Source organism: Vombatus ursinus, unplaced genomic scaffold (genome assembly GCF_900497805.2).
Source record: "Vombatus ursinus unplaced genomic scaffold, bare-nosed wombat genome assembly UNPS02012179.1, whole genome shotgun sequence".
Taxonomy (NCBI): domain Eukaryota; kingdom Metazoa; phylum Chordata; class Mammalia; order Diprotodontia; family Vombatidae; genus Vombatus; species Vombatus ursinus.
The window spans coordinates 167,907-180,181 of NW_020951957.1; the positions used below are offsets into that span (position 1 = coordinate 167,907).

The following is a 12,275-nucleotide window of genomic DNA, read 5'->3' on the forward strand; positions in this document are numbered from 1 at the left end:
TATCCTGATTGTGTTTCCACAATACTTGAATTGTTTCTTTCTGGCTGCTTGTAATATTTTCTCCTTGACCTGGGAACTCTGGAATTTGGCTACAATATTCCTAGGAGTTTTCCTTTGGGAATCTCTTTCAGGAGGAGATCAGTGGATTCTTTCAATTTCTATTTTGCCCTCTGATTCTAAAATATCAGGGAAGTTGTCCTCGACAATTTCTTGAAAGATGATGTCTAGGCTCTTTTTTTGATCATGGCTTTCAGATAGTCCAATAATTTTTAAATTTTCTCTCCTGGATCTATTTTCCAGGTCAGTTGTTTTTCCAATGAGATATTTCACATTGTTTTCTAATTTTTCATTCTTTTGGATTTGTTTTGCAGTGTCTTGATTTCTCATAAAGTCACTAGCTTCCAATTGCTCTATTCTAATTTTTAAGGAAGTATTTTCTTCAGTAAGCTTTTGTACTTCCTTTTCCATTTGATCAATTTTGCTTTTTAGGACATTCTTCTCCTCATTGGCTTTTCAGACCTCTTTTGCCATTTGGGTTAAGCTATTTTTTAAGGTGTTCTTTTCTTCAGTATTTTTTTGAGTCTCCTTTAACAAGCTGTAGACTTGTTTTTCATGATTTTCTTGCATCACTCTCATTTCTCTCCCCAGTTTTTCCTCTACTTCTCTTACTTGCTTCTCAAAATCCCTTTTGAGCTCTTCCAAGGCCTGGGACTGATTCATATTTTTCTTGGAGCTTTGGATGTAGGAGCTCTGACTTTGTTGTCTTCTTCTGGTTGTATGTTTTGATCTTCTTTGTCACTAAAGTAAGATAATATAGTCTCTTTTTGCACTGCTTACTCATGATCCCGGCCAATTACCTGAGTTTTAAACTCTTTGTGAAGGTAAGAGTCTGCTTCCAATGTGCAGAATGTACTGTCCGAAGCTTCGGGGGTTTGTACAGCTGTTTTCAGAGATACTTCTAGGGACCTGTAAATTTTCAGTTCTTCCAAGGTGGTATGATAAGGGGCGAGATGTTTCCTCTCCACAGCCACAACAAGCTCCACCACGCCAGCACTCCTCCTCGCCTCAGGGCCATCCCTCAGAACTGTGACCCAGATCTAAGCACAGGCAAAGCAAGAGATTCCTGCCTCAGCACTGGCAAAGAGATCCCTGCAATCCCCCTCTGATCAGCAGCTCAATTTCCCCTCAGTCTGAGGGCCGGAAGCTCAGGAGGCCGCTGCCACCCAGGGCTGCACTTGAGCTTCTCTCTCACCGCAGTCACAGACTTTTCCCACTGACCTTCTAAGTTGTCTTTGGCATTCGTAGATTGAGAAGTCTGGAAACTGCCACAGTTGTCTGCAGTTCAGTCCTCTGAGGTCTGCTCTAGGGTCACTGTGGCTTGCAAGCCCATGCCGAAATGCATTCCTCTCCCCACCCATGATATCCCATCCCCATTAACCATCCAGGTTGTCTTGGACTGGAAATTTGTTTTACTCTGTCTTTTTGTGGGTTCTGCTGCTTTAGAATTTGTTTAGAGACATTTTTTTTACAGGTATTTGGAAGGGTTTAGGGGAGAGCTCAAGCAAGTCACTGCTTTCACTCTGCCATCTTGGCTCCACCCCCCAATTCTGCCCAAAACAACTCAATCTTTATGTGGTCAAACAAGTTATTGATAAAGAAAAATGGTCTGTGGACCAAATTCTATACTGAAGCTTAACTAATGTAAATATGTGTGTGTGTGTGTGTGTGTGTGTGTGTGTACACACACATGTGTATATATAAATATACACACATATATACATATACACATATATTACAGATAGATAAATAGATTGGTAGATAGTAGTTAGATGGCACAGTGGATAAAACACTGGGCCTGGAGTCAGGAAAAATAAGCACTATGTAAATGTTAACTATCATCATCATCATTATCATCATAACAAGAAGACCAAAAAAATTTTTTTAAAAAGTGCCTTAGCAGACACTTGGAAAGGGAGGAAAGGAAATAACCAAAATCAACACTAGTTTAGAATATCAATTCATTTGTAAAATCTTATGGAGGAGGAAGATGGAAAATTATGCACAGTATCACTCATCATGGACAGTTAGGTAATACAGTAGATAGAGCACTGGGCTTGGAACCAGGAAAACTCATCTTCATGATTTCAAATCTAGCCTCAGACACTTTTCTAGTTGTGTGATCCTGGGCAAGTAATTTAACCCTGTTGGCCTCAGTTTCTTCATCTGTAAAATGAGCTGGAGGAGGAAATGGCAAACCACTCCGGTATCTTTGCCAAGAAAACCCCAAATGGAGTCACAAAGAGTTGGACAAGACTCCACAACAACAACAAAGTCACTTATTAAAACAGAAGTAGTGAAGAACAAAACCAGTGTAAAGAAAGCTTGGTAAGACCCTAATCCTGCGAGCATTTAAGGATGAAAATTCTAAAAGAACAAGGAGAAGAAAAATGGAAAGATCAGCAAAAGTGCTTTAGAAGAAACTTTTTCACCACCAAGGACAGTAAAGCCCCAACACATGGACTCCAACATCACAGATGTATTTATTAAGAAGGTATAATGGCATTAAAGAAAATAAAGACAGAAAGCAACTTGATTGGGCCAAGTATACTTAAAGAAGATCCAAGCTGGGGAATCCTTTTTATCCATTGGGTTTTCCTTGAGACAATGTGGTGCCATGGAATGAGTGCTGGATTTGGAGTTAGAGAGCCTGGATTCTCTCACTTGGGTGTGACCTTAGACAAGTCACTCAACCTCTCTGGGCCTCAGTCTCCTCTTCTGTAAAACAGAGGGTTACAGTAAATGACTTAATGACATTGCCTCCCTGTTCTAAATTGATAAGATTATGAACTTTGGAACTGTCAAGCAAGTTTTTTTTTGGGGGGGGGGGGCGGAGCGTGGTTTGGAGGCAGTCAGGTTAAGTGACTTGCCCAGGGTCACACAGCTTAGTAAGTATCCGAAGCAGGATTTGAATTCAAATCCTCCTGACTCAAGGGATGACTCTATCTACTATACCATTTAGTTGTCCCCAAGTTTCGGGTTTATTTTTAGTGAAGAAAAAGTTAAAACTTTCCATTTCCCCTCACAAAAACAGAAGCTTCTAGATACCATCCAACTAGACAAATGCGTAAACAAGAAGCAGGTAAAAGTTTAAAACAAAAGACGTCCAGAACACGAGCAGACTTCTCTTTAAAAACCACATTAATGACATGCATTCGTAGAGAATCTCTGTCTAAGGAGCATGAGTGCTTTACCAACCCTTGTCTCAGTAATCCTCACAGCTCTCCTGGAAGGGAGGCAGTGCTGAAGGTGTTATTATCCCCTTTTGTACTGTGCTAATGTTTTTAGTGTAATTAGGAACAAGCTAGCAGGGAGGAAAAAGCATAAAAGATGTTTCTGACCCATTTCCAGAACATAAAAAGTATTTCACTCCAAGGAAATGTTATGTTTTTCTAGAGTATTTGAAAACCTCTTGGTTTGAATGGTGCTGAGAAGATAATGCAGACCTTCTGTTTGTTTTTTCTTGCTGCTTTTCCAACACTGGCACTTGTGGGAATACTCAGAAAGTAACCCTGGGCTACTTGACAGAAAGCTCTTCAGGCATCAGAACTTTTTTTTTTTTTTAATTTTTTTTTCAGAACCTTTGAGTTGAGGGAAATAACCGAGTTTCTGGAAGACGTCATGACAGAACTATTGTTTATATCAAAACCTCAAAGATCTTCTTTTATGTATTCCTGCAGTTATACTTGAACTATTACTCTAAGAGCATTATGGATTAAAAAACACAGACAATATAGACACCTCTGACCCAGATTGCTCATTATTTTTTTAGCTCCTCAGTTCAACTGGGACACTGCCATATGTATGTGTACTTACATTAGGGAGTATACGGAAGTAACCTGTGCCCCAAATCCTTCCCACAGTTATCTTTGGGGGGCGAAACATTTACCTATGTGAAATAGGCCCAAAACAAAATCAGTTCCTCCACTGGAATAGGGTGAGAGAAGAGGCAGAAGTGGAGAGCAGGAAACAGGACAACTGAGAACAAGAGGGAAGAGAGGGAAAAGGAGACGGAGGATTTCTTTTGTCTTCCTCCCAACAGGGCTACGTCTTATGGGTTAGCATTCTCACAAAAAATAGAAAATGGGAGTCTAGAAACTCTTATGCTAGATGCCTTATAAAAAGCAAGCAGCTACATTTCTGTAAAATGGTATTAAATTGAGAAATGCTAAGTTGAATCTTGTATTAGTTTCCAATTACATCCTTTCCTTTGGTTTCGCACAGTAGAAAGAACACTGGATTTGTAGTCAGATGACCTGGGTTCAAATCCTGATTCTGTTACTATCTGTGTTACCCTAAGCAACTCTTTTTTTAAATTTTTTGGTCAGGTAGTCAGGGTTACGTTACTTGCCCAGAGTCACACAGCTTCTAAGTGTTATGTGTCTGAGACCTGATTTGAACTCGGGTTCTCCTGATTCCAGGGCCGGTGCTCTATCCACTACACCACCTAGCTGCCGCACCTAGGCAACTCTTAGAGCCTTCTTGAGCCTTAGTTTCTTCATCTGTAAAATTAGGAGTATGAATTAGATGGGCTTCTAAGATGCCTTCAAGTTCTAAATCTATGATCCTACAATCTTCTCAGCGCTTAACTGCAAAGTCTGATAGATATAGGATGGGGAGGGGGCTGGGGGTGGAGAGAGAAGAAGAATATAAGTAACAATAAATCATGGCTATAATCATATTATTATGGACCTACATTATAAATTAATTTGGGAACATTTTTCACTGTAGTCACTTTCTCACTTTCTGAAATTCAGAGTCAGAGGTCCTGGGTTAAAATCTTATCTCTTCCACTTAATAGATACATGACCTTGGACATCATCAAACTTAACTGGGCTTCATTTTCCTCCTTTGTAGAATGAGGGGGTTGGAAGAGATGATCTTTTAAGGGCCTTTCTAGCTCTAGGTAGCTAGGCCACACGTGGCCTCAAGACCACAGGTTCCCCACCTTACCTTTTTGTGTTCACAGACAAACTGTAATAGATTGTAAGTGACTTTACTAAAATTATACCTAATTTTTTACCTGAGCCAGTGGAGAACTTTGAGACTCCCTATCTCTCTGCCAGGTTTCTCTTCTATTCCTCTACCCTTTTGTATTCTTTTACCTACTAACACTTAATATTCTCCATTCATATGTACTTCAGATGATGAATTGTTTGTTTAATTTTTAAAGGTGTTTTCACCTTCTGAGTCCCTGCAATGTCATTGTAAGGACTATTTGTTGTAGTTCAGTCATTTTTCAGTAGTGTCTGACTCTGTGGCCCCATTTGGAGTTTTCTTGGCAAAGAATCTGGAGTGGTTTGCCATTTCCTTTGCCAGCTCATTTTCCAGATGAGGAAACTGAGGTAAACAGGATTAAGTAATTTCCCCAGGGTCACACAGTTGTGTCTGAGGCTGGATTTGAACTCAGGTCTTCCTGAACCTAGGCCTGGCATTCTATCTACTGTGCCACCTAGCTGTCCCTGTGAGGACAATGATTCATAAAATTAAGAATAAACCGAGTAGGGGAGTGGGTAAAGAAATATCTTGTTCTTATTATGTCTATATATAATGTTTCTTGTTTTTTGGTTTCTCCCACCAGGATGGAGGTACTCTGGTAGGTGAAGTTAATGAAGAAGGAGAGATGACTGGAGACAAGATAGCCTATGTCTACCCTGATGGGAAGACCACAATTTATGGGAAATTCATAGATGGAGAGTTGATAGAAGGAAAATTGGCTAACATGTCAATTGAGGAAGGAAAACCCTACTTTGAACTGGTACCAGGAAGTAAGTAAACTCTTGAGTTTGTTACTCTAATTTCAAAGTTAAAACCAATGTGGTAAGGTTTTTTGTAAATATTCATTCCTTTCATCAGATTCCACCTGAAGAATTTTTTTTCATAATTCAATAGTGTTGAGGGGTTACATTTAGGATAAATTAATTGATTTTTGAAGTTGTGTAGAGAAATTGTAGAGAGATTAAGTTGTGATTTGTGATGGAACAGAAATGGAACTAACCTTTTCATTGTTTTCCAACCAGCCCAGCCCTTGTGATTTGCATAAAATAAAGGACGGGTTTTTTTGTTGTTGTCGTTTGTTTTTTGCTATTTTTAGTGAGGCAATCAGGGTTAAGTGACTTGCCCAGGGTCACACAGCTAATAAGCGTCAAGTGTCTGAGGCTGGATTTGAACTCAGGTCCTCCTGACTCCAAGGCTGGAGCTCTATCCATTGCAACCTGGGAGGTTGTTTTATGGAGTAAGGTAGAAAACAGTTTCCTCATTAGATGAATGAAAAGCTCAAGAGGTAGAGTTTCTGGGTAATTAATAATCAATTTTATTAATTAAGCTAGCTGATAATCAATAAATTGATGATCAGTGGTCTCTCTGGGTAACCAGAGACAAAACTATGGAGATCACTGAATACTTAAATACCTTTGGAAAAGGAGGTGCCCCTGACCAGTGAAAATCAGCTCTGATTGGTGAACAATTAATGGGCATGGACATATTAATGAGGAGGTGGGCTAAAAGTCTTCAGCTCCTCCTGCTAAGAATGTGGCTTGATCATGAGACTCAGCCACCTTCAGCAATCTGGAAAAAGGAATCCATTTATACCCAGACCACTCTGGCTGGTTTTACTCCTTCACGAGCTGGGTTAGACTAAACCCTAATGGAAGGGTGCCAGCCATGGACTTAATGCTTTAGGTCTGGAATGCAACTAGATTCACTCTAAACAGTTCACACTCTAAACCGAAGTAAGGTATTCTAGTTGTGTGAAGTCATGCCCAAGATTAAGGAGCATGTTCCTGGAGGATTTGGACAGTCTCATCTATCAGCCTTGTCCTTCAGAGACTAGCTAAATGACCAATAGGGGCTGGTCCCTGAATGAGGAAATAAAGGGAAAAAAACCTTACTCCTAACTTAATAAATGGTTATTAATATAATAGGGAGAAAATTACTTCTCACTCAACACAATTTCATTTAAGAATAGAGCCCTGGGGATACTTGCCTTAATGGGATGGGTATAGATAAGAGCAAAGAACTAAAATGAGTTTTGGAAAAATTGGATAAGAGTTGTGATTGAAGGAGTCTAAGGAGACAATAGAGGAGGGAGGAGTTCAAAGAATACACACAGATGGTTGATAGATTGACAGACAGATCAAGTGAGCATTTATTAAGTGCTCATTATATGTCAGACATTATATTAAGTGCTGATGAAACAAAAGCAAGCAAAACAACTTTCAGGGAGTTTAATGAGGGAAGACCACACACGAAAGGGAACTGAAAAGCAGGCAGAGAGATGGAACTCAGGGGGGAAAGTGGCTGGTAGAGGAAGAAAGTAAGTCTAGAGAGTTGGGAATGAAGTGAAGCATTACTTAGGCTCCTTCTGAAATAATGGTCTGAGTAGCAATCACCAGTCAGGAGAGTGGGGCCTCAGGATAGAAGTATATCCAGGGTGGGAGAGTGGCTGTCAAAGAGAAGGAAAAAAAAGACTGGAGAATTGAGTCAAGATGAATAATCTTAGCCCAGGCATCCCCTACTTTCTGTGACCACAATGGTTAAGAAGAAGAAGGTTAGATGGAAAAGCTGAAGTCCTCTCCTGAAGAGAAGATGATTACCTAACTACAGCATTCCTTAGTAGATGGTGGACAAAATGTCTGGTGGACCTCAAGATAGAACTTAGCTGGAAGATTAGTTAAGGACCAGTAGAAGACTGAAAGACGTGACTGACAGAACTCTGACCCCTCCCCTTCAGGGGAGAGGCTTACTAACCATAGCATCCCAATTATATGGCCCACAGAGTATTAAGTGATTCTGAGGATAACTGGATAACAAAAGATTAGCCAGAGTGGAGGTGTGAATTTCAGTGGAGAGAACAGGAAACAAAACTTAGCAGGGAGCAAGCTCAGTAGATAGATATGTGATGATATTATAGGAAGACTTTTGGTAGTTCTACAACTTTATTGGTGTAAATTACACTTCTGTGTGTATACTGTGGCCATGAATGTTTTCCTCCATATATGTATCCCATGTGTGAGCCCTATGTACATTCACTCTTCTCAGTGTGACTGTATATATTTATGGAAGAACGAGTTCCAAGTTTAAGGAAGGGAGCATGTTACTATGCTATTTCATTTTTGCCTTTGCTTTAAACTAAATGTATCCTTCACCTAAGAAAAGTGAACATACTGGTAGGGATTTGGAAGTGTAGTTAAGAGAGGATTCTGACCTACAAACCACCTAGAACCTGAAGGTAGCTTTTTGAGAGCCTACGGGTGCTATTGTAACATTTGTTCTGAATCATCTTTATCAATTGTGTTGAGAAAGACAATAATAGTCACTTGTCATCATAGCCAGACAAAACATGTTTCCTTTGAGCAGTGCCTCTCTGTGCCCTGCCAGGTGACTGTGTAATCCATTCTGGTATATTGAGATCAAATAATTTACATATCCACCAACCAGGCATAGGTTATAAGATTAGAAACAAGAAGGTACTACATAGAAAAAGAAAGCATAAGGAAAGAAGTTTTGAACCTTAATGCTATTTCATAAGTGTAACTATTCAGATATCTCAATTCATAGTATAATTAAAAGGAATGCCAGATCTCCCAAATACAGTCCAACCCTCTCATCCCCTCCTTAGTTCTTTGACCATCTGTATGTTTGTCCAAGATACTGAGAACCAGCTCTGTGTTGTCTATCCTACTGTATATCATAGTCTGCATAATATGCTTTCACTTGCTAGATGTGTAACCTTGGACATCATTAAACTTAGCTAGGCCTCAGTTTCCTTCTTTGTAGAATGAGAGGATTGGAAGAGATGATCTCTTAAGGTCCTTTCCAGCTTCAGAATTTTTCTTTTCATAGATAAATCGTGAGAGTTTTGATTTTTTAATTTTTTAATCTTTTTTTAATCACAATAATATACAATTTGTTCATCCATTCCCCAATTGATGGGCATCCTCTCAATTTCCAATTCTTTGTCACCACAAAAAGAGCTGCTATGAATATTTTTGTACATGTGGGTCCTTTTCCCATTTGTATGATCTCTTTGGGATACAGTCCTAGAAGTGCTATTGCTGGGTCAAAGGGTATGCACATTTTTACAGCCCTTTGGGCATAGTTCCAAATTGCTCTCCAAAATGGCTGGATCAGTTCAGAACTCCACCAACATTGCATTAGTGTTCCAATTTTCCCACATCTTCTTCAACACTTATCATTTTCCTGTTTTGTCATGTCAGTCAATCTGATAGGTGTGATGTGGTACCTCAGAGTTGTTTTGATTTGCATTTCTCTAATCAATAGTGATTTAGAGCATTTTTTCATATGATTATAGCTGGCTTTAATTTCTTCATCTGAGCATGATAGTTTTAAGTGACTTTACTAAAATTGCCTTTTCCTTCCCATTTGCTTTTTCCTGCATACATACTTAGACCAAACTCTAGAATGATTGTGGATTTCATATGAAAGGTTCTGCATTGTTCTAAGGCTTAATAAATCATCACAATGTTATATGAAGCTGTAAATATCTGCAGTATCTCACTATCCATAGAGAACCCCTTTTCCATTTGGACTTTGCACTGGACAGTGTCTATGACAGCAGCAAACACCTTTGGCTAGCACATAGCATGCTGTTTTATGCCTCACTTGGTATCAGAAGGTTATTTAACAATTGTCTCAACTGTTATATCCTTCATGGAATTTTGTGTGATTTAACATATGCATGTTAAGTATTCTTTGTTGAATGAAAGACTTTAAGGCAGCATTTTGTTCATCCCAACCAAATGACTTTTAATAAAACCATTAAGCATATCTGGGATCTTACAGCCTCAGCACCTTCCAATTGATTGTGTGACTGTAAAAGTATGGTCTACCTTCATGTGAATGATAAATAACTTAGTCTAGTCTATTTGCTGTGTTGGGCCAGGATGATCAATACTAGAAGTGAAAAGGCATTTCTAAGTGAAATGCTAATAAGAACTAGAAGCAAAAGAAAAGAAACCTTCTGTGCTCAACATCAGCCTTATCTTCTCCCATTCCTTTTCCCCCTTTAATGTTCAGATGGAGGTTAGTAATACAAATTTAAAACTTCTCACAGGATGCCTCTATAGTAACTGAAAAACAAAAAGCAGAGAAAGGGCCCAGGATCCTTTGATACATGCTTATAACAGAGAATTCAGCATTTGAATTGCACTTTGAAGGATTGGGAAGATGATTTTGATGAGTAAAGAATGAAGAAGAGGCATTTCTGGACTAACAAATCACATGAGCCAAGAGGTGGAAACCTCTGCATGTTTGATGAGAGAAGACTGGATGGTAAATTGGGGTCAGATTGTTTTGGCCCTTCCATGACAGGCTAAGGAGTTTGAATTTCATTGGACAGGCAGTGAGGAGCCACTAAAAGTGGCAAGGAAGTAACATCATTAGAAACTTGCATGAGGAAAATTAATCTGGTGGCAGAATGAGGGATAGATTGAAACGGGTTGACTAGAGTTATAGAGACCAATTAGTAGGCTATTGCAGTGGTCCAGATCAGAGGTAATAAGGGGCTAAACTAGGAGGGATGACATTGAGAACAGAACAGAAGGAATGAATGTAAAAGACATTGAAGAGGAAAAATTGTCAAGACTTGGCAATTGGATGAAGGAGAAGGAAATGTGCCTAGATAGAAGGGAGAAAAGTGTTCCCATTAACAGAAATAGGGAAGTTGGGAGGAATAGTTATTTGAGCAGTGCAAGATGACAATTTCAGCTTTAAACGTGTTGAATTTAAGGTACTGACAAGACATACAGGCACAGATAACTAATATTTAGTGTAATATCAGACACTTAAAGAGTCAGCCTGGAGCTTTAAGAAAAATGGCTGGAAATACAGATTTAGGAATCACCTATATTTTACTGGTACTTAAAGCAGAGGGAATGGATAGAATCACGTAAGGATAGAGTGGAGAAAGTAGAAGAGCACAAATAAAAGGAAACAAAAATCATTAGAAAAGATGGAAGGAAAAGTTATAGAAGGATTGAGAAGGATAAGGACCAGCAAAAGCCCATTGGACTGGTGACCAGGATAGGATTGGTGATCTTGGAGAAAGCAGTTTTAATAAAGTGATGGAGATAAAGGTCAGAATATAAGGAATTTTTAAAAAGAATCATTAGTGAGAAAGTAGCTAGGGACAGCAAACATAGTGTGTTTTTGTTTTGTTTTGTTTTGAGGTTATGGTAGTAAAGGAAGGAGACACAAAAGTGGTGGTACTTTGAGGGGGGTAGCAGGATCCAAGAAATTTTTTTTAATTAGGTCAGGTGATAAAAGCAAGAATTCATAGACTCACCAAATGCTAGATCCAGAAAGGACCTAACCTGACTTCATTCATTTTATAGGTGAGGAAACTTGAGTTTGAAGAAGTGAAATGATTTCCTGGGATAACCAATTTAGAGCCAGAAGGGGCCTTAGAGGTCACCTCCAAAGTTGTTGTCCAGAGTCTCTGAGCTAGTCAACGGCAGAGTCAGGACTTAAGTCCAGACCTTCATACCTGATACCATGCTGATGAACCAGGGTTCTGAAGGGAATGAGCAGGGATAGGATTGAAGATACAAGTTAGCCTTTAAAAGGATGACAGACCTTTCTTCATTTGAGTCAGAGGAAAGAAGATGGATAAAGAGAGACATTATGAGGTAAAGGTTGAGGGAATCAAGATGGCCTTGATTGTTATCTCAGCAAGGTAGGAAGCAAGGGGATTTGCACAATGAAGGCATGGGTTTTGGGAGAGCTGAGGAGAACAGAAAAGGTCCAGAACACCTTCTGTGAGATAAGGGAGTCCACAAGAGTGAGATGAAAGTTCAGAGCAGTGAGAACTGAACAGCTGAACTATTGGAATTTATGGAAGAATCGACTTTCTCCAGCAATGCTTAGTAGCTTTGAACTGTAAGCAATGAAGGCAGGTGATGGGGATTATCTAAACCTAGGAATGGATAAACTGGACAGGCCAAATGTCAAGAAGGCTCTGAGGAGGACATCATAAGGACAACTGACCCCATCAGTTGCCAGTGCTGTCTCTCATACTCATCTGTATACATGTATACATGTTGTTTCTGCCCAGTGAGATGTAAGTTCCTTTACTGCAGGGAGTGGTTTTTGCTTTTTCTTTATATCCCCAGAACCTAACCCAGTGTCTTACACAGGGTTGGGACTAAATAAATTCTGGGTAAGTTGGTAAATGAAGCCAGAAGTGGTCTTAAAGTTTG

At 39.4% G+C, this 12,275-nt stretch overlaps 1 protein-coding gene across 2 annotated transcripts in view; it reads left to right on the forward strand.

Annotated features, from left to right (window-relative positions):
• Positions 1–12,275, forward strand: part of SETD7 (SET domain containing 7, histone lysine methyltransferase) — a 69,142-nt gene that overhangs the window by 34,562 nt on the left and 22,305 nt on the right. For both annotated transcript variants that reach the window (XM_027857542.1, XM_027857543.1), the window contains exon 4: positions 5,639–5,825. In XM_027857542.1, coding sequence (XP_027713343.1) covers positions 5,639–5,825 — 187 coding nt within the window. The remainder of the gene's footprint in view (positions 1–5,638; positions 5,826–12,275) is intronic.